General features: G+C 43.6%; 1 protein-coding gene across 2 annotated transcripts in view; it reads left to right on the top strand.

Annotated features, from left to right (window-relative positions):
- Positions 1–23,621, top strand: part of plcxd1.1 (phosphatidylinositol-specific phospholipase C, X domain containing 1, tandem duplicate 1) — a 38,796-nt gene extending 15,175 nt beyond the window's left edge. Inside the window, exons 2-8 of one of the 2 annotated variants that reach the window (XM_029695329.1) lie at positions 355–410; positions 7,892–8,021; positions 9,760–9,902; positions 10,387–10,515; positions 13,889–14,044; positions 17,952–18,132; positions 22,015–23,621. In XM_029695329.1, coding sequence (XP_029551189.1) covers positions 381–410; positions 7,892–8,021; positions 9,760–9,902; positions 10,387–10,515; positions 13,889–14,044; positions 17,952–18,132; positions 22,015–22,283 — 1,038 coding nt within the window. In that variant the 5' untranslated portion in view covers positions 355–380 and the 3' untranslated portion in view covers positions 22,284–23,621. Of the gene's footprint in view, positions 1–354; positions 411–7,891; positions 8,022–8,067; positions 8,235–9,759; positions 9,903–10,386; positions 10,516–13,888; positions 14,045–17,951; positions 18,133–22,014 lie in introns of those variants that run through there. The other variant, XM_029695330.1, reaches the window with a different exon arrangement.
- The last annotated feature ends 233 nt before the right edge of the window (positions 23,622–23,854 follow it).

Genomic DNA, 23,854 nt, shown 5'->3' with positions numbered 1-23,854 from the left:
ACCCCTTACTCATGAACATGAACCCCTTACTCATGAACATGAACCCCTTACTCATGAACCCCTTACTCATGAACCCCTTACTCATGAACCCCTTACTCATGAACCCCTTACTCATGAACATGAACCCCTTACTCATGAACCCCTTACTCATGAGCATGAACCCCTTACTCATGAGCATGAACCCCTTACTCATGAACCCCTTACTCATGAACCCCTTACTCATGAACATGAACCCCTTACTCATGAACCCCTTACTCATGAACATGAACCCCTTACTTATGAACATGAACCCCTTACTTATTCTTCATTTTGTGTGGAATTGTTTCACTGACGCTGTCTCTACATTATCCACAGGGTAACTGTCAATTTGTGAGTCTGCAATGGACACTGGAGGTGAAATAATCTGCATTGTAAGTATCAATTTTATGTTCAAACACCGTAATTTCCCGACTATTAAGCGCACCTGAATATAAGCCGCAGCCACTGAATTTTATTTTTATTTTGAACCAAAATAAGCCGCACATGTCTATAAGCCGCAGGTGCCTACCGGTACATTGAAACAAATGAACTTAACACAGGCTTTAACGAAACACGGCTTGTAACAAAAATAAATAGGCTTTAACGAAACACGGCTTGTAACAAAAATAAATAGGCTTTAACGAAACACGGCTTGTAACAAAAATAAATAGGCTTTAACGAAACACGGCTTGTAACAAAAAAAAAATAGGCTTTAACGAAACACGGCTTGTAACAAAAAATAAAAAATTGGCAGTAAGCTTTAGTTGTCTTTTTGCACTGAGTTAATTCCTCACGCTGCTGTTTCCAACGTCTTATCATCGACTCATTAAGACCAAGCTCCTGTGCAGCAGCTCTATTTCCTTTCCCAACAGCCAGATCAATCGCCTTCAACTTGAAAGCTGCGTCATATGCATTTCTCCGTGTCTTTGCCATGATGAGGGTGACAAAATGACTACCGTAATCAGAATGATGGGAAGTTTGAGAGCGCTCCATTTAATCTAAACAGGAAACAAAAAAGTTGTTTGACCTTAACCCGTTCGGCAATTTCATTGGTCTAATGAAAGCTTCATGCCGCCAAAAAACTGAGCACGTCACAGAATGTTTTTTAGGAAAAAAAAAATTGAAAGCGGGTAAAATCCATATATTAGCCGCGTCATTGTTTAAGCCGCGAGGTTCAAAGCCTGGGAAAAAAGTTGCTGCTTATAGTCCGGAATTTACGGTACATTATTTTTAAATACAGATGTTTTGTGTTTGATGCGACCTTCCAGTGACTCCCATGCCACAATTCAACAATGGACCTAGTTATTTGAGAGAAGAAAAACAATATATTATTGAAAGCACTCTTTTAGTCGTCAGTTATTCAAAATGTTCAAATTATACCATGGTATGCTATTGTGATTTCGAATCAAATCAAACTTTATTTGTCACATGAGCCAAATTCAACAGGTGGAGAGACCTTACCGTGAAATACTTACTTACAAGCCCTTAACCGACAATGCAGTTCAAGAAATAGTTGAGAAAATATTGACTAAATAAAGTAAACAATATAAAGTAACACATTAAAATAACAATAACGAGGCTATATACAACCGAGTCAATGTGCGGGGCTACAGGTTACTCAAGATAATTTGTACATGTAAGTGGGGGTGAAGTGACTATGCATAGATAATAAACAGCAAGTAGCAGCAGTGTAAAAACAAAGGGTGGGTGTTAATGTAAATAGTCTTGGTGGCCATTTGATTAATTGTTCAGCAGTCTTATGGCTTGGGGGTAGAAGGTGTTAAGGAACCTTTTGGACCTAGACTTGGCGCTACGGTACCAGAGAGAACAGTCTATAACTTGGGTGACTGGAGTCTTTAACTGGAGTGATTTTAGTACTGAACTTTGTTGTTTCATGCATTGAATTTACATGTAGCCTAGCTACAGTATGTAAAGGTAAAAAGCAACATTTCCCGTTCTTTAAAACTCCTTCAGGATCGGTGGGTCCCCTGCAAGACGTTGAGCTAACGTAGGCTAATGCGATTAGCATGAGGTTGTAAGTAACAAGAACATTTCCCAGGACATAGACGTATCTGATATTGGCAGAAAGATTGAATTCTTGTTAATCGAACTGCACTGTCCAATTTACAGTAGCTATTGCAGTGAAATAATACCATGCTATTGTTTGAGGAGAGTGCACAGTTTTGAACATGTAAAGTTATTAATAAACCAATTAGGCACATTTGGGCAGTCTTGATACAAAATGGCTGTGATAGGAGAAAACTGAGGATGGATCAGCAACGTTGTAGTTACTCCACAATACTAACCTAAATGACAGTGAAAAGAAGGAAGCCTATACAGACACAAAATATTCCAAAACATCAAATCAAATTTATTTATAAAGCCCTTCGTACATGAGCTGAAATCTCAAAGTGCTGTACAGAAACCCAGCCTAAAACCCCAAACAGCAAGCAATGCATGTGAAAGAAGCACGGTGGCTAGGAAAAACTCCCTAGGAAAAACTCCCTAGAAAGGCAAAAACCTAGGAAGAAACCTAGAGAGCAACCAGGCTATGAGGGGTGGCCAGTCCTCTTCTGGCTGTGCCGGGTGGATATTATAACAGAACATGGTCAAGATGTTAAAATGTTCATAAATGACCAGCATGGTCAAATAATAATAATCATAGTAGTTGTCGAGGGTGCAACAAGCACGTCCGGTAAACAGGTCAGGGTTCCATAGCCGCAGGCAGAACAGTTGAAACTGGAGCAGCAGCACGGCCAGGTGGACTGGGGACAGCAAGGAGTCATCATGCCAGGTAGTCCTGAGGCATGGTCCTAGGGCTCAGGTCCTCCGAGAGAAGGAAAGAAAGAGAGCATTAGAGAGAGCATATATAAATTCACACAGGACACCGGATAAGACAAGAGAAATACTCCAGATGTAACAGACTGACCCTAGCCCCCCGACACACAAACTACTGCAGCATAAATACTGGAGGCTGAGACAGGAGGGATCAGAAGACACTGTGGCCCCATCCGATGATACCCCCGGACAGGGCCAAACAGGCAGGATATAACCCCACCCAGTTTGCCAAAGCACAGCCCCCACACCACTAGAGGGATGTCTACAACCACCAACTTACCGTCCTAAGACAAGGCCGAGTATAGCCCACAAAGATCTCCGCCATGGCACAACCCAAGGGGGGGCGCCAACCCAGACAGGAAGACCACGTCAGTGACTCAACCCACTCAAGTGACGCACCTCTCCCATGGACGGCATGGAAGAACACCAGTAAGCCAGTGACTCAGCCCCTGTAATAGGGTTAGAGGCAGAGAATCCCAGTGGAAAGAGGGGAACCGGCAAGGCAGAGACAGCAAGCACAGCAAACATGCATCCTGTTTGCAATAAGGCACTAAAGTAAAACTGCAAAATATGTGGCAAAGAAATTAACTTTATGTCCTGAATACAAAGTTTTATGTTTGTGGCAAAGCCAACATATCACTGTGTATCACTCTTCATATTTTCAAGCATGGTGGTGGCTGCATCCTGTTATGGGCATGCTTGTCATCGGCAAGGACTAGGGAGTTTTTTTAGGATAAAAATAATCAGAATAGAGTTTAGCACAGGCAAAATCCTAGGGGACAACCTGGTTCAATCTGCTTTCCACCAAGACACTGGGAGACAAATTCACTTTTCAGAACGACAATAACCCAAAACACAAGGCTAAGTATACATTGGAATTGACATTGAATGTTCCTGAGTGGCTAAGTTAATTGTGAATTAAATCGACTTGAAAATGGCTGTCTAGGAATGATCAACAACCAACTTGACAGAGCTTGAAGAATCATGTTCAAATATTGTACAATCCAGGTGTGCAAAGCTCATGGAGACTTAACCAGAAATACTAGGTGATTCTAACATGTATTGACTCAGGGGTGTGAATATTTATGTGAATTAGATATTTCTGTAATACATTTTCAATAAATATGCAAAAACTGCTAAAAACATGTTTAAGCAGGTAGACTAGTTGAGAACAAGTTCTCATTTACAACTGTGACCTGGCCAAGATAAAGCAAAGCAGTTCGACACATACAACACAGAGTTACACATGGAATAAACAAGCGTAGAGTCAATAATACAGTAGAAAAAAGTATATATACAGTGTGTGCAAATGAGGTAAGATAAGTGAGGTAAGGTAATAAATAGGCCATGGTGGCGAAGTAATTACAATATAGCAATTAAACACTGGAGTGATAGATGTGCAGAAGATGAATGTGCAAGTAGAGATATTGGGGTGCAAAGGAGCAAGATAAATAACAGTATGGGGATGAGGTAGTTGGATGGGCTGTTTATAGATGGGCTATGTACAGGTGCAGTGATCTGTGAGCTGCTCTGACAGCTGGTGCTTAAAGCTAGTGAGGGAGATATGGGTCTCCAGCTTCAGTGATTTTTGCAGTTCGTTCCAGTCATTGGCAGCAGAGAACTGGAAGGAAAGACGGCCAAAGGAGGAGTTGGCTTTGGGGATGACCGTGAGATATACCTGCTGGAGCGCATGCTACGGGTGGGTGCTGCTATGGTGACCAGTGAGCTGAGATAAGGCAGGGCTTTACCTAGCAAAGACTTGTAGATGACCTGGAGCCAGTGGGTTTTGGCAACGAGTATGAAGCGAGGGCCAGCCAACGAGAGTGTACAGGTCGCAGTGGTGGGTAGTATATTGGGCTTTAGTGACAAAATGGATGGCACTGTGATAGACTGCTGGAGGCTATTTTGTAAACTACATCGCCGAAGTCGAGGATCGGTAGGATGGTCAGTTTTACGAGGGTATGTTTGGCAGCATGAGTGAAGGATGCTTTGTTGCTCGTCTGGAGGTTAGTTAACACGGTGTCCAAACAAGGGCCAGATGTATACAAAATGGTGTCGTCTGCGTAGAGGTGGATCAGAGAATCACCAGCGTCATCATTTATGTACACAGAGAAAAGAGTCGGCCCGAGAATTGAACCCTGTGGCACCCCCATAGAAACGGCCAGAGGTCCGGACAACAGGCCCTCCAATTTGACACAATTTGAACTCTATATATACCAACATACGCTATTTTACCAATATACACATCAATACACAGTTCACTATAAACATCAGTATACACTATACACATCAATAAAGACTACACATCAATATACATGAATTAAACTATACACATGAATAAAGACTACACATCAATGTAAACATCAATATACATGAACTAATCTATACACATCAATATACACTATACACATCAGTATTAACATCAATATACACTATACACATCAGTACACAAAGTACACTATACATGAGTATTAACATCAATATACATCAGTATTAACATCAATATACACATCAGTACACACTATACATATCAGTACACCATCAGGATTAAAATCAATATGCACATCAATATACACTATACACATCAGTACACATTAGTATTAACATCAATATACAGTATACCATCAGTACACATCAATATACACTATGCACATTAATATATACTGTACACATCAATATACACTATGCACATCAATATGCACATTAATATATACTGTACACATCAATATACACCAATATGTACATCAATATACACTATACACATCAATATACACTATACACATCAATATACAAATCAGTATATATTATACACAGCAATATACACATCAATACACTGGTGGATAATATACCACAGCAGAGTGCCTTGACACAGCCCTTAGCCATGGTATATTGGCCATATATCACAAACCCCAGAGGTGCCTTATTGCTATTATAAACTGGTTATCAACGTAATTGGAGCAGTACAAATAAATGTTTTGTCATACCCGTGATATACGGTCTGATATACCACGGCTTTCAGCCAATCAGCATTCAGGGCTCGAACCACCCAGTTTATAAACATCAATATACACTACACATCCGTATACATTATACACAGCAATATACACATTAGTACACATCAATATACACTTCACATCAATATCAAGGAAAAAGGTATGGCAATTAAGTCTGGCTGCCCAACTGACTGGCAAACATACTGCAAATGAAGAAATCATGTGAATAAACTAAATAAAAATAAAAATAAACTATGCTATGAAACAAAGAAATGATATAAAGAATGATAAATAAAAACTATACACATCAGTATAGACCGATATACACATCACTATTCACATCAATATAGACCGATATACACATCAATATAGACCGATATACACATCACTATTCACATCAATATAGACCGATATACACATCACTATTCACATCAATATAGACCGATATACACATCAGTATAGACCGATATACACATCACTATTCACATCAATACAGACCGATATACACATCAATATAGACCGATATACACATCACTATTCACATCAATATAGACCGATATACACATCAGTATAGACCGATATACACATCAATATAGACCGATGTACACATCAATATAGACCGATGTACACATCAATATAGACCGATGTACACATCACTATTCACATCAATATAGACCGATATACACATCACTATTCACATCAATATAGACCAATATACACATCACTATTCACATCAATATAGACCGATATACACATCACTATTCACATCAATATAGACCGATATACACATCACTATTCACATCAATATAGACCGATATACACATCACTATTCACATCAATATAGACCAATATACACATCACTATTCACATCAATATAGACCGATATACACATCAATATAGACCGATATACACATCACTATTCACATCAATATAGACCGATATACACATCACTATTCACATCAATATAGACCGATATACACATCAATATAGACCGATATACACATCACTATTCACATCGATATAGACCGATATACACATCACTATTCACATCGATATACACATCACTATTCACATCGATATACAATCATAGAAAACCAACACATTCTTCAGTATAAGGCTCCTCAATCAGCCTTTTGCATTGTCCTAGTTTAAATGGCAGATGGACGACAGTCCTAGTTTAAATGGCAGATGGACGACAGTCCTAGTTTAAATGGCAGATGGACGACAGTCCTAGTTTAAATGGCAGATGGACGACAGACCTAGTTTAAATGGCAGATGGACGACAGTCCTAGTTTAAATGGCAGATGGACGACAGTCCTAGTTTAAATGGCAGATGGACGGCTGTCCTAGTTTAAATGGCAGATGGACGACAGTCCTAGTTTAAATGGCAGATGGACGACAGTCCTAGTTTAAATGGCAGATGGACGAATGTCCTAGTTTAAATGGCAGATGGACGACTGTCCTAGTTTAAATGGCAGATGGACGGCTGTCCTAGTTTAAATGGCAGATGGACGACAGTCCTAGTTTAAATGGCAGATGGACGACAGTCCTAGTTTAAATGGCAGATGGACGACAGTCCTAGTTTAAATGGCAGATGGACGACTGTCCTAGTTTAAATGGCAGATGGACGGCTGTCCTAGTTTAAATGGCAGATGGACGACTGACCTAGTTTAAGTGGCAGATGGACGACTGACCTAGTTTAAGTGGCAGATGCACGACTGTCCTAGTTTAAATGGCAGATGGACGACTGTCCTAGTTTAAATGGCAGATGGACGACAGACCTAGTTTAAGTGGCAGATGGACGACAGACCTTAGAACTATTTAAAATACATAGAGGCCTGAGCCATTCGAGGACAGTCATGCATTAGAGGACAGTCCATGCATTAGAGGACAGTCCATGCATTAGAGGACAGTCCATGCATTAGAGGACAGTCCATGCATTAGAGGACAGTCCATGCATTAGAGGACAGTCCGTGCATTAGAGGACAGTCATTCATTAATTTCAGTACAGTGTTTGATGAAATATGACTGTACATCTTTAGCACCCACAAATGTCCTCGGAGGCGGTGTCTGAAGTGCAGGTGTCTCTGAAGGAACTTCCCATGGACAGCTGGATGGACCACCTGCCCTGTGCTCTATGGGACGTTCCCCTGAGGAACCTAGCTATACCAGGTAAGATACCTGGATGAATCACCAGCCCTGTGCTCTATGGGATGTTCCCCTGAGGAACCTAGCTGTACCAGGTAAGATACCTGGATGAATCACCAGCCCTGTGCTCTATGGGACGTTCCCCTGAGGAACCTAGCTGTACCAGGTAAGATACCTGGATGAATCACCAGCCCTGTGCTCTATGGGACGTTCCCCTGAGGAACCTAGCTATACCAGGTAAGATACCTGGATGAATCACCAGCCCTGTGCTCTATGGGACGTTCCCCTGAGGAACCTAGCTGTACCAGGTAAGATACCTGGATGAATCACCAGCCCTGTGCTCTATGGGACGTTCCCCTGAGGAACCTAGCTGTACCAGGTAAGATACCTGGATGGATCACCTGCCCTGTGCTCTATGGGATGTTCCCCTGAGGAACCTAGCTGTACCAGGTAAGATACCTGGATGGACCACCTGCCCTGTGCTCTATGAGACGTTCTACTAAGGAACTGGTCTACTGTATCTACTATTAATTACTTCACCATAGCTTTTAAACACATTATAAAACTGCTGTTATGCTGCATTTAATCAGATGGCATTATGTCACAAAGCCAACACTTTAATCAGATGGCATTATGTCACAACACTTTAATCAGATGGCATTATGTCACAACACCAACACTTTAATCAGATGGCATTATGTCACATCACCAACACTTTAATCAGATGGCATTATGTCACAAAGCCAACACTTTAATCAGATGGCATTATGTCACAACACCAACACTTTAATCAGATGGCATTATGTCACAACACTTTAATCAGATGGCATTATGTCACAACACCAACACTTTAATCAGATGGCATTATGTCACAACACTTTAATCAGATGGCATTATGTCACATCACCAACACTTTAATCAGATGGCATTATGTCACAACACCAACACTTTAATCAGATGGCATTATGTCACATCACCAACACTTTAATCAGATGGCATTATGTCACATCACCAACACTTTAATCAGATGGCATTATGTCACATCACCAACACTTTAATCAGATGGCATTATGTCACAACACTTTAATCAGATGGCATTATGTCACAACGCCAACACTTTAATCAGATGGCATTATGTCACAACGCCAACACTTTAATCAGATGGCATTATGTCACAACACCAACACTTTAATCAGATGGCATTATGTCACAACGCCAACACTTTAATCAGATGGCATTATGTCACAACACTTTAATCAGATGGCATTATGTCACAACGACAACACTTTAATCAGATGGCCTTATGTCACAACACTTTAATCAGATGGCATTATGTCACATCACCAACACTTTAATCAGATGGCATTATGTCACAACACTTTAATCAGATGGCATTATGTCACAACGCCAACACTTTAATCAGATGGCATTATGTCACAACACCAACACTTTAATCAGATGGCATTATGTCACATCACCAACACTTTAATCAGATGGCATTATGTCACAACACCAACACTTTAATCAGATGGCATTATGTCACAACACCAACACTTTAATCAGATGGCCTTATGTCACAACGCCAACACTTTAGGCCTCTAAGTGTCAAGTCAGGGATTTAATGAATGATAGGCCGCCGCCTACTGTATGTTGTAAACTGCATCCTTAGGGGCATCATATGGGTACTAGGCTGACACATGACATTGACCATACACTTGTAATAGTACCCCCTTATCTGTCTGATCCTTGATTCCCTGTTTAGGAAGCCATAATGCCATAACCTACTGTCTGGATAAGAGTGATCGCTCCCCGGTCGACCTGACCCAACCTGATTTGCTGCAGAAGCTAGACAAATACATGAAGCCCCTGATACGCCCGTTTGTTTATAAATGGGCAGTTACACAGGTATGGTTTTTAACAGCTGATCAGGGGTGTTGAACTGCATTTCTGGAGCACGGTGTGTGCAGGGTTTTACTCCTCGCTTGCACTTTATTGATCAATTAAGATCATTGATTAGTTAGGTACTCCCCTCATCTGGTTGGCTAGGTCTTAATTGGACACAAATTGAAACAAAATAACAAAAACCAGCAGAGACACAGCCCTCCAGGAATTGAGTTTGACCACCCTGATGGCATAACACTTCTGGTGCAGACTTTACACCTGGTGGCAGAACATCTGGCCCTCAGTGCTGGTTGGGTTAATAAAGTTGATGATCTGATAATGTTGTCGATCTGATTGTTGATCCGATAATGTTGTCGATCTGATAATGTTGTCGATCTGATAATGTTGTCGTATCTGATTGTCGATCCGATAATGTTGTCGATCCGATAATGTTGTCGATCTGATAATGTTGATGATCTGATAATGTTGATCTGATAATGTCCTATAGGAGGCGACAGTGAAGGAGCAGCTAGACTGTGGGGTCAGATATCTTGACCTGAGGATCGCACATCGACCCAACGACACCTCTACTGACCTGTACTTCTACCACGGAGTGTACACTACACTCACTGTAGAGGTAGGATACTATGGAGTGTACACTACACTCACTGTAGAGGTAGGTTACTATGGAGTGTACACTACACTCACTGTAGAGGTAGGTTACTATGGAGTGTACACTACACTCACTGTAGAGGTAGGATACTAGGGAGTGTACACTACACTCACTGTAGAGGTAGGATACTATGGAGTGTACACTACACTCACTGTAGAGGTAGGATACTATGGAGTGTACACTACACTCACTGTAGAGGTAGGATACTACAGAGTGTACACTACACTCACTGTAGAGGTAGGATACTAGGGAGTGTACACTACACTCAATGGAAGATGGTAGGATACTATGGAGTGTACACTACACTCAATGGAAGATGGTAGGATACTATGGAGTGTACACTACACTCAATGGAAGATGATAGGATACTACAGAGTGTACACTATGCTCATTGTAGCGGTAGGATACTATGGAGTGTACACTATGCTCAATGCAGAGGTAGGATACTATGGAGTGTACACTATGCTCCATAGCCAGCGGTCAAGGATGAGTTGATGAGCGAGGTGAGGTAGGGGAGAAGGTCTCCGGAAATGGTCTGGAGAAGAGAGGAGGGGATAGGGTCAAGTGGGCAGGTTGTTGGGCGGCCGGCCGTCACAAGACGCGAGATTGCATCTGGAGAGAGAGGGGAGAAAGCTGTCAAAGCACAGGGTAGGGCAGTGTGAGCAGGACCAGCGGTGTCGTTTGACTTAGCAAACGAGGATCGGATGTCGTCAACCTTCTTTTCAAAATGGTTGACGAAGTCATCCGCAGAGAGGGGGGAGGGGGAGGAGGATTCAGGAGGGAGGAGAAGGTAGCAAAGAGCTTCCTAGGGTTAGAGGCAGATGCTTGGAATTTAGAGTGGTAGAAAGTGGCTTTAGCAGCAGAGACAGAAGAGGAAAATGTAGAGAGGAGGGAGTGAAAGGATGCCAGGTCCGCAGGGAGGCGAGTTTTCCTCCATTTCCGCTCGGCTGCCCGGAGCCCTGTTCTGTGAGCTCGCAGTGAGTCGTCGAGCCACGGAGCAGGAGGGGAGGACCGAGCCGGCCTGGAGGATAGGGGACAGAGAAAATCAAAGGATGCAGAAAGGGAGGAGAGGAGGGTTGAGGAGGCAGAATCAGGAGATTGGTTGGAGAAGGTTTGAGCAGAGGGAAGAGATGATAGGATGGAAGAGGAGAGAGTAGCGGGAGAGAGAGAGCGAAGGTTGGGACGGCGCAATACCATCCGAGTAGGGGCAGAGTGAGAAGTGTTGGATGAGAGCGAGAGGGAAAAGGATACAAGGTAGTGGTCGGAGACTTGGAGGGGAGTTGCAATGAGATTAGTGGAAGAACAGCATCTAGTAAAGATGAGGTCAAGCGTATTGCCTGCCTTGTGAGTAGGGGGGGAAGGTGAGAGGGTGAGGTCAAAAGAGGAGAGGAGTGGAAAGAAGGAGGCAGAGAGGAATGAGTCAAAGGTAGACGTGGGGAGGTTAAAGTCACCCAGAACTGTGAGAGGTGAGCCATCCTCAGGAAAGGAACTTATCAAGGCGTCAAGCTCATTGATGAACTCTCCAAGGGAACCTGGAGGGCGATAAATGATAAGGATGTTAAGCTTGAAAGGGCTGGTAACTGTGACAGCATGGAATTCAAATGAGGAGATAGACAGATGGGTCAGGGGAGAAAGAGAGAATGTCCACTTGGGAGAGATGAGGATTCCAGTGCCACCACCCCGCTGGCTCGATGCTCTAGGGGTATGCGAGAACACGTGGGCAGACGAGGAGAGAGCAGTGGGAGTAGCAGTGTTATCTGTGGTAATCCATGTTTCCGTCAGCGCCAGGAAGTCTAGGGACTGGAGGGTAGCATATGCTGAGATGAACTCAGCCTTGTTGGCCGCAGACCGGCAGTTCCAGAGGCTGCCGGAGACCTGGAACTCCACGTGGGTCATGCGCGCTGGGACCACCAGGTTAGAGTGGCAGCGGCCACGCGGTGTGAAGCGTTTGTATGGCCTGTGCAGAGGGGAGAGAACAGGGATAGACAGACACATAGTTGACAAGCTACAGAAGAGACTACGCTAATGCAAAGGAGATTGGAATGACAAGTGGACTACACGTCTCGAATGTTCAGAAAGTTAAGCTTACGTTGCAAAAATCTTATTGACTAAAATGACGAAAATGATACAGTACTGCTGGCTGGTGGAGTAGGCTAGCTAGCAGTGGCTGCGTTGTTGACTTTGTTTGAACGTGTAGCTGGCTAGGTAACCTCGATAGTTTCAGTACTACACCTTGTCATGATACAAAAGCAACTTTGTAGCTAGCTAACATAACACTAATCAAGACGTTCCTTTGTAATGTATTTAGTTTCTACAATGCTGCTCGTCGGTAATAGTTGGCTAGGTTTGGAAAAATTGAGTCGCGGGGGATGGAAATAGCTGGCTAGCTAACCTCGATAATTACTAAACTACACAATTATCAAGCTATGACAAAGACAACTATGTAGCTAGCTAGCTAACACTGCACCAGTCAAATCGTTCCGTTGTAATGTATTAGTATCTACAGCGCTGCTAGTCGGTAACGGTTGGCTAGCTAGCAGTGGGTTTGATGACTAGGTGTGTTGACTAAGTCTGGAGTCTGGACAAGGCGTCGCGGCTGGCTAGCTAACCTCGATAATTACTCTAAACTACACAATTATCTTAGATACAAAGACAGCAAAGACAACTTTGTAGCTAGCTAACTAACACTAACACTACACTAATCAAGTCATTCCGTTGTAATGTAATAGTTTCTACAGTGCTGCTAGTCGGTAGAAGTCGGCTAGTTGGCTAGCTAGCAGTGTTGACTAGCTAGCTAGCAGTGTTGACTACGTTAGGAGGACGAAAAATAGCTAGCCTCGATAATTACTCTAATTACTCTAAACTACACAATTATGTTTGATACAAAGACGGCTATGTAGCTAGCTATGTAGCTAGCTAAGAAAAATTGCTCAGATCAAACAAACCAAACCGTTGTAATGTAATGAAGTGTAATATTACCTGTGGAGCGAAGCGAAGTGCGACTGCTCGCTCCGGACCGGAACTGTTTGGAGTGTACACTATGCTCAATGTAGAGGTAGGATACTATGGAGTGTACACTATGCTCAATGTAGAGGTATGATACTTCCGTACTACCACAGAGTGTAGACTACATTCAATGTTAAAGGTATAATCTGTACTTCTATACTAGCAGGGAGGTATAGTAGACATTCTGACTAGGGGCTACAGAGAGGGGCCGTACCATTTACTAGACACCTGTTCTTATCTGACAACCTTAGACAGACAGATAGGATGTGGGATATATCATTGATTTCAGATGTTACTGTGATTGTCTTACACCAATGTCTGTTCTCCACAGACCGTTCTTCAGGAGATCAGATCATGGCTAGATGTCCATTCCAGAGAGGTGGTTCTGCTGTCCTTTAGTCACTTCCTGGATCTGAACCAGGACCTCCACACTGGACTTATATCCACCATCAGAACCATCTTCACCGCCAAGCTCTGTCCAACTACGGTAGGGACACCCCCAAGTTCTGTCCAACTACGGTAGGGACACCCCCAAACACTGTCCAACTACTGTAGGGACACCCCCAAGTTCTGTCCAACTACGGTAGGGACACCCCCAAGCGCTGTCCAACTACGGTAGGGACACCCCCAAGCGCTGTCCAACTACGGTAGGGACACCCCCAAGCGCTGTCCAACTACGGTAGGGACACCTCCAAACACTGTCCAACTACGGTAGGGACACCCCCAAGCACTGTCCAACTACGGTAGGGACACCCCCAAACACTGTCCAACTACAGTAGGGACACCTCCAAGCACTGTCCAACTACGGTAGGGACACCCCCCAAGCACTGTCCAATTACGGTAGGGACACCTCCAATGCTCCCTCTAATCTTTTTTGGCAATGAGCAAATTTCAGGTCGTGTTTACTGTGAACACTGAGGCTGTACCCTCTTTAAGTTAGTTTTAAACAGTGACCAAGTAGGCTACTGTGGCCATTTGATCATAATGTAGGCCTACCAGAGTAGCTTACCATCAAAAACAATGGGGAAAAAATGCATCCCATAATATTTTAACATGGAAATAGCTGTTCTATCATTCAGACTACAGTATTTTGGAATTTTATTTGGTTCTCCATTAACATGAAACATAATACGGAACATTACTAGACAAGAACAGATCGAGGACAGAACTACTTCCATTTTAAACCATGTCAGCTAGACTAGCTGCTACGCCAAGCAGTTGATCAGACTCTTGGTCAGCAAGATCAACCTGTTCATCCTGTCAAACAAGGAGGTGACTGAAAAATGTTTTTGTATTGTGTTGTTTGATGCAAGAAACCACTTTAGAAAATAAAAGTCTTAAAGGGAACATTGGAATCAAGTAGAAAATCAAATTGTATTTGTCACGTGCGGCGTAAACAACAGTTGTAGACTAATAGTGAACAGCTTAATTACAGGTCCTTCCCAACAATGTAAAGAGAAAAGTCATAGAACAAAATAAGAAATCAATCAACAACCAAAAAATCAATGAGTAACAATAACTTGGCTATATACACAGGGTACCAGGTAATAACTTGACTATATACACAGGGTACCGGGTAATACCTTGGCTATATACACAGGGTACCGGGTAATAACTTGGCTATATACACAGGGTACCAGGTAATAACTTGGCTATGTACACAGGGTAATAACATGGCTATATACACAGGGTACCGGGTAATACCTTGGCTATATACACAGGGTACCGGGTAATAACTTGGCTATATACACAGGGTAATAACGTGGCTATATACACAGGGTAATAACGTGGCTATATACACAGGGTAATAACTTGGCTATGTACACAGGGTAATAACTTGGCTATGTACACAGGGTACCGGGTAATACCTTGGCTATATACACAGGGTACCGGGTAATAACTTGGCTATATTACAGGGTACCGGGTAATAACCTGGCTATATACACAGGGTACCAGGTGTTGTGACGTTTTAGCATTAATGTGATGACTGCTATTTATCTAATAATTACCTACTCCGTTTAATTATTACTCGAGTAAATTAATAATGTAACAATTAACTCATTAGGAACTTGGGGCACCACGGGAAAAGTTGTTTAAAGAGTGACTATCTCCCGACTCAAACTCTAAAGATATGCAGATATCTCTTACATCAATAACAGGCAACTATTAACTATTACCTCATCAGTCTCATTCTGAACGTCGCATAATCCTTGGATATCAGCACAAACCCTAACCTTAGGGAGGAATCAGCGATACACAAATTGGCTTAATTATTTATTTACTAACTAAATAATCACACAGAATTACATAAACACGGTATTGGTTGTATTAATTACTAACATAATGTAATGAAAAGTCCCTCGTGGACTAACCCGATATGACGGCTTGTTACACAATGGAAAGTCCCTCGTGGACTAACCCGATATGACGGCTTGTTACACAATGGAAAGTCCCTCGTGGACTAACCCGATATGACGGCTTGTTACACAATGGAAAGGAGATGGGGAAAGAGAGAGAGTGGACTTATCGTACATACAGTTGAAGTTGGAAGTTTACATACACTTTAGCCAAATACATTTAAACTCCGTTTTTCACAATTCCTGACTTTTAATCCTAGTAAGAATTCCCTGTTTTAGGTCAGTCAGGATCACGACTTTATTTTAAGAATGTGAAATGTCAGAATAATAGTAGAGAGTGATTTATTTCAGATTTTATTTATTTCGTCACATTCCCAGTGGGTCAGAAGTTTGCATACACTCAATTAGTATTTGGTAGCATTGCCTTTAAATTGTTTAACTTGGGTCAAACGTTTCGGGTAGCCTTCCACAAGCTTCCCACAATAAGTTGGGTGAATTTTGGCCCATTCCTCCTGACAGAGCTGGTCTAACTGAGTCAGGTTTGTAAGCCTCCTTGCTCGCACATGCTTTTTCAGTTCTGCCCACAAATTTCTATAGGATTGAGGTCAGGGCTTTGTGATGGCCACTCCAATACCTTGACTTTGTTGTTCTTAATTAAGCCATTTTGCCACGACTTTGGAAGTATGCTTGGGGTCATTGTCCATTTGGAGGGGTCATTGTCCATTTGGAAGACCCATTTGCGACCAAGCTTTAACTTCCTGACTGATGTCTTGAGATGTTGCTTCAATATATTCACATAATTTTCCAGCCTCATGATGCCATCTATATTGTGAAGTGCACCAGTCCCTCCTGCAGCAAAGCATCCCCACAACATGATGCTGCCACCCCCGTGCTTCACGGTTGGGATGGTGTTCTTCGGCTTGCAAGCTTCCCCCTTTTTCCTCCAAACATAACGATGGTCATTATAGCCAAACAGTTCTATTTTTGTTTCATCAGAGCAGAGGACATTTCTCCAAAAAGTACGATCTTTGTTCTGGGATTGATTTGCACTTTTCGCACCAAAATATGTTCATCTCTAGGAGACAGAACGCGTCTGCTTCCTGAGCGGTATGACGGCTGTGTGGTCCCATGGTGTTTATACTTGCGTACTGTTGTTTGTACAGATGAATGTGGTACCTTCAGGCGTTTGGAAATTGCTCCCAAGGATGAACCAGACCTGTGGAGGTCTACAATTTGTTTCTGAGGTCTTGGCTGATTTTCTTTAGATTTTCCCATGATGTCAAGCAAAGAGGCACTGAGTTTGAAGGTAGGCCTTGAAATACATCCACAGGTACACCTCCAATTGACTTAAATTATGTCAATTAGCCTATCAGAAGCTTCTAAAGCCGTGATATCATTTTCTGGAATTTTCCAAGCTGTTTAAAGGCACAGTCAACTTAGTGTATGTAAACTTCTGAGCCACTGGAATTGTGATACAGTGAAATAATCTTTCTGTAAACAATTGAAGGAAAAATGACTTGACATGCACAAAGTAGATGTCCTAACCGACTTGGCAAAACTATAGTTTGTTAACAAGAAATTTGTGGAGTGTTTGAAAAACGAGTTTTAATGAACTTAACCTAAGTGTATGTAAACTTCCGACTTCAACTGTATATAAAACCTTGCAGAAAACCTATACAACTTAGAAAAAAACTATTGCAACCAAGACTTAAAAAGCACAAGATGGAGGGAATGTTGGAACATAACTAAAGAAATGACAGTTAAGGAAAATGTATGCTTAATCCAGTATAAACTAATGTATATAATTTAGGGTTAGGGTGGGGGTGTGAGCAGATGGGTGGGGTCAGGTGGGATGTCGTGGATGTTTGTGTGTGTCTGTATGTTGTCATGTGTATTACAAAAATAATGTAAAAAATTGTATATATATTTTTTTTAAATATATAGTGTTACCACAATGTTTCCTGGCATGGCATGAGCCATACTTTCCCATGATTCCATTCCCTGATCCCAACATTCCCATGATCCTCTGTGTTCCAGGAAGTGGTGACTCTGAGGAACCTGTGGTCACTGGGTTACCAGGTGATTGTCTCCTATGAGCACAGCATGGTCAGCCTCTACAGCGACCTTTGGCCTCACATCCCCTACTGGTGGGCCAACAAGTGTAAAGCCGAGGCTCTGATCGAGGAGTTCGAACACAGGAAACAACATGGCCGCCCAGGTAACCTGCAGATGGCTACATATTGCTATGAAATGTTGTGCAGAGTAAGGATTATCTAACACTGCCAATCATTCAGAAATAGAAGTGCTGCTGTGCACTTATAGGGGCCGATGCAGACTTCGATAATGTACGTCTTTCCTACGCACGCCTTGCCTTTCCAAGCACGCCTTGCCTTTCCTACGCACGCCTTGCCTTTCCTACGCACGCCTTGCCTTTCCAAGCACGCCTTTCCTTTCCTACGTACGCATTGCCTTTCCTACGCACGCCTTGCCTTTCCTACGCACGCATTGCCTTTCCTACGCACGCCTTGCCTTTCCTACGCACGCATTGCCTTTCCTACGCACGCATTGCCTTTCCTACGCACGCCTTGCCTTTCCTACGCACGCCTTTCCTTTCCTACGCACGCCTTTCCTTTCCTACGTACGCATTGCCTTTCCTTTCCTACGTACGCATTGCCTTTCCTACGCACGCCTTGCATTTCCTACGCACGCATTGCCTTTCCTACGCACGCCTTGCCTTTCCAAGCACGCATTGCCTTTCCTACGTACGCATTGCCTTTCCTACGTACGCCTTGCCTTTCCTACGCACGCCTTGCCTTTCCTACGCACGCCTTGCCTTTCCTACGTACGCCTTGCCTTTCCTACGCACGCCTTGCCTTTCCTACGCACGCCTTGCCTTTCCTACGCACGCCTTGCCTTTCCTACGCACGCCTTGCCTTTCCTACGCACGCCTTGCCTTTCCTACGCACCCCTTTCCTTTCCTACGCACGCCTTTCCTTTCCTACGCACGCCTTGCCTTTCCTACGCACGCCTTGCCTTTCCAAGCACGCCTTGCCTTTCCTACGCACGCCTTGCCTTTCCTACGCACGCCTTGCCTTTCCTACGCACCCCTTTCCTTTCCTACGCACGCCTTTCCTTTCCTACGCACGCCTTGCCTTTCCTACGCACGCCTTGCCTTTCCTACGCACGCCTTGCCTTTCCTACGCACGCCTTGCCTTTCCTACGCACGCCTTTCCTTTCCTACGCACGCCTTTCCTTTCCTACGCACGCCTTGCCTATCCACGCACGCCTTTCCTTTCCTACGCACGCCTTGCCTTTCCTACGCACGCCTTTCCTTTCCTACGCACGCCTTTCCTTTCCTACGCACGCATTGCCTTTCCTTTCCTACGCACGCCTTGCCTTTCCTACGCACGCCTTGCCTTTCCTACGCACTTCTCAGTATTTGGTATTCAGACTTACCTTACATTACCTTATGGCTATCTTACACGCTCTGAATAAATGTAATTCAATCACTGAAACCCCTCCCACTTGCTGGCCAACAGATTTTCAATAGGGTTTTCAGTACAAGATCATAATCTATCTTAAGCCATCTCTTCTTCTTTTTTTTACACCCTTTTTCTCCCCAACTTCGTGATTTACGATCTTGTCTCATCGCTGCAACTCCCAACGTTCTCAGGAGAGGCGACAGTCGAGCCATGCGTCCTCCAAAACATGACCCGCCAAACCGTGCTTCTTAACACCTGCTTGCTTAACCCGGAAGCCAGCTGCACCAATGTGTCAGAGGAAACACCGTTCAACTGACGACCGAGGTCAGCCTGCAGGCGCCCGGCCCGCCACCAGGAGTCGCTAGAGAGCGATGAGCCAAGTAAAGCCCCCCCCAGCTAGTGCCTTAGACCACTGAGCCACTCTGGAGGTCCGTACCTTTTAGTTAGAATTTTGTCGTTAGACTCACTTGAACACATCTATACACTCCCTCCTATCTGAGATATCTACTGCAGCCCTCATCCTCCACATACAACACCCGTTCACTCCCCCCTATCTGAGATATCTACTGCAGCCCTCATCCTCCACATACAGCACCCGTTCACTCCCCCCTATCTGAGATATCTACTGCAGCCCTCATCCTCCACATACAACACCCGTTCACTCCCCCCTATCTGAGATATCTACTGCAGCCCTCATCCTCCACATATAACACCCGTTCACTCCCTCCTATCTGAGATATCTATTGCAGCCCTCATCCTCCACATACAACACCCGTTCACTCCCCCCTATCTGAGATATCTACTGCAGCCCTCATCCTCCACATACAGCACCCGTTCACTCCCCCCTATCTGAGATATCTACTGCAGCCCTCATCCTCCACATACAGCACCCGTTCACTCCCCCCTATCTGAGATATCTACTGCAGCCCTCATCCTCCACATACAGCACCCGTTCACTCCCCCCTATCTGAGATATCTACTGCAGCCCTCATCCTCCACATACAACACCCGTTCACTCCCCCCTATCTGAGATACCTACTGCAGCCCTCATCCTCCACATACAACACCCGTTCACTCCCCCTTATCTGAGATATCTACTGCAGCCCTCATCCTCCACATACAACACCCGTTCACTCCCCCCTATCTGAGATACCTACTGCAGCCCTCATCCTCCACATACAACACCCGTTCACTCCCCCCTATCTGAGATATCTACTGCAGCCCTCATCCTCCACATACAACACCCGTTCACTCCCCCCTATCTGAGATATCTACTGTAGCCCTCATCCTCCACATACAACACCCGTTCACTCCCCCCTATCTGAGATATCTATTGCAGCCCTCATCCTCCACATACAACACCCGTTCACTCCCTCCTATCTGAGATATCTATTGCAGCCCTCATCCTCCACATACAACACCCGTTCACTCCCCCCTATCTGAGATATCTACTGCAGCCCTCATCCTCCACATACAGCACCCGTTCACTCCCCCCTATCTGAGATATCTACTGCAGCCCTCATCCTCCACATACAGCACCCGTTCACTCCCCCCTATCTGAGATATCTACTGCAGCCCTCATCCTCCACATACAACACCCGTTCACTCCCCCCTATCTGAGATACCTACTGCAGCCCTCATCCTCCACATACAACACCCGTTCTGCCAGTCACATTCTGTTAAAGGTCCCCAAAGCACACACATCCCTGGGTCGCTCCTCTTTTCAGTTCGCTGCAGCTGGCGACTGGAAAGAGCTGCAACAAACACTCAAACTGGACACTTTTATCTCAATCTCTTCATTCAAAGACTCAATCATGGACACTCTTACTGACAGTTGTGGCTGCTTTGTGTGATGTATTGTTGCCTCTACCTTCTTGCCCTTTGTGCTGTTGACTGTGCCCAATAATGTTGTTGTCTTAGGTCTCTCTTTATGTTGTGTTGTCTCTCTTGTTGTGATGTGTGTTTTGTCCTATATTTTTAATCTCAGCCCCCGCAGGAGGCCTTTTGGTAGTGTGTCATTGTAAATAAGAATTTGTTCTTAACAGACTTGCCTCGTTATATATCTATATTAATATATATATTTTATATATTGAGAGAGCAGGGTCAGAATATTAGGGATGAATGAAAGAAAGCAATCTAAATATATGGATATTAGTTTGTTTCAGCACCAAACACTGACCTTGTAGCTTCTTCCACTTGGAACCGGTTGGTTCGGCCTTATTCATGTTTTCCTCTCGCATAAAGGCGTTGGAATTAAGTTGTCAGAATACTGCGTATCTAGACCCACCTTCATTTATACCATTTCCACCCAGAGAAATAACGTGTGAATAGCATGCTATTCTCATGCTTATGTTCAAAATCAGAATAGGGAATTAAGTTCCATTTACGCTCGCTTAACTCGGGTGGGATTTCCCCAGTACTGAACAGAAAAACAGTTTCACTCTTATGACGTGATTAGAATGTATCTGTAATATTGTGCAGAGTAAAGGGTTAGCTAACACCGTCTACGATATATTGTTTTCAATGAATAACATACGTTTGTCAGGAGGGGATGTGTTGTAATGAGTGTTTTTGTAACAGAATCAAACAGAATGATATGATCTGGTGTTTTTTGTCAGGAGGATTCTTTGTGACGGGCATAAACCTGACAGAGGATCTGCAGTACATCTGTTCTCACCCCACTGAGTCTCTGAAGGACCTGGTGATGTCCACCTACCCTGCCCTGCTCTCCTGGGTCAGGGGCCAGAGCCCCGGCTCTGACTCACGCTCCCTCAACATCATAGCTGGGGATTTTGTCTCAGAGAGCCACTTCGTACCCACCGTCATCGCACTGAATCAACATTTAGTCCACTACACTGGTCCTTGTGATGTTAGCAGAGGAAACTGACCCATCTGCTGTGTCCCAAATGACACCATATTCCCTCTGTAGCCCATAGGCCTCTGGTGAAAAGTAGTGTACTGGGTAGGGAATAGGGTGCCATTTGGGATGCATTATCTGACACATCTTCTTTCACAGAATATCGTGTTTTAACTACGGATGGAACTGCAGCGTGATGTAATAGAACTTTGATTGTAAAAAAAAAAACTTGAATAGATTCTGATAGGATATATTTGCACAATTATATTGCCGACAATGAAATGTTTGCCTGTTGAACTCCTGTGTTGAGCTCCTCTTCTCTTCCTGTGTTGAGCTCCTCTCTTTTTTTCCTGACCTGCACTGATTTATTTATGTTTACTTTGGACTTTTGTTATCTTGTTTACTAGCCCTAACCACCTAACCTTAACTCTCAATACCTAACCCTCCTTTATCTCTCCTCTAACCCTCCTACTAATGTATGTATTTCATATCTCAGGCAATGTGGCCACGTTTTAAAATGTTCCTTTGACCTAAGCAATAATGATGTGACTAATGCTCTAAAACCTCTGTAACCATCTCCGACTATAACGAGCGCTAACAATAATACAGTATAGCCTCTTCCATAGAGCACAAAACTATGGTGGTGTCACAAATGGAACCAGACGCTAAATAGTGCACTACTTTTCACCAGACCCTTATGGGCCCTGATCAAAAGTAGTGCACTATGTAGGGAATAGGGTGCCATTTGGCAAGCAAACCACGTTACAAATGTTTAGCACCTACGATGTATTTCCATTAGATATCCAGGATCTGTGGTTGAGGAATGCTTGTATCTCCATAGTTACAACGTTAATGCTGTCCAACTGAAGAACAGGTCTGTCCCAAAAGGCTCCCTATTCCCTACGTGGTGCACTTCTTTTGACCAGGGCCCATAGGGAATAGGGAGCCATTTGGAATGCACTCCAGATCAAACCTACATGAACCATTGCACGATATCAGACGCACAACTCTGAGCATGACCTATGACTGTGCTATAGCGGCGTTATGACCTTTGACTCTTTCAGAAGCATGCCTTCATTACTACTGAAAAGACCTGTGGACAAGATGAGCCTTTCCAGAAAACCAACAGAATGTTTTACCTTACAGGTTTCAAATATAATTGACCAATGTAAAAAAATAAGTGTTTGGTCTGAAAAAAAGTATTTTAATTCATGCTTCCAGTTCAGAGATCATGGAGAGGAATGGACAAGTCAGCGGTCTGTCAAAGGGAATAGATTACAATGTGTCACTCATTCCACTGAGGGCTGAGTGCTTTGGCTCCTCTCTAGTTCTTGATGAATAAAGGTCACTGATTGGTAACTACCCTCACCTGGTTGTCTATTGCTTTATTGGAAGGAAAACCCAGCTGACACTAAGCCCTCCATGGAATGAGTTTGTTCCCTCTGGATTAGAACAATAAAACCATAAAGGCCATTGACAGGTCAGGTCATGACCTTTAAACAATGCAATTTTCCAAGTTGTTTAAAGGCACAGTCAACTTAGTGTAGGTAAACTTCTGACCCACTGGAATTGTGATACAGTGAATTATAAGTGAAATAATG

The sequence above is a fragment of the Salmo trutta genome, chromosome 17, assembly GCF_901001165.1.
Source record: "Salmo trutta chromosome 17, fSalTru1.1, whole genome shotgun sequence".
Lineage (NCBI taxonomy): Eukaryota > Metazoa > Chordata > Actinopteri > Salmoniformes > Salmonidae > Salmo > Salmo trutta.
The sequence above is the reverse complement of the archived record's forward strand: the minus strand, read 5'-3'. Positions and strand labels throughout refer to the sequence as shown.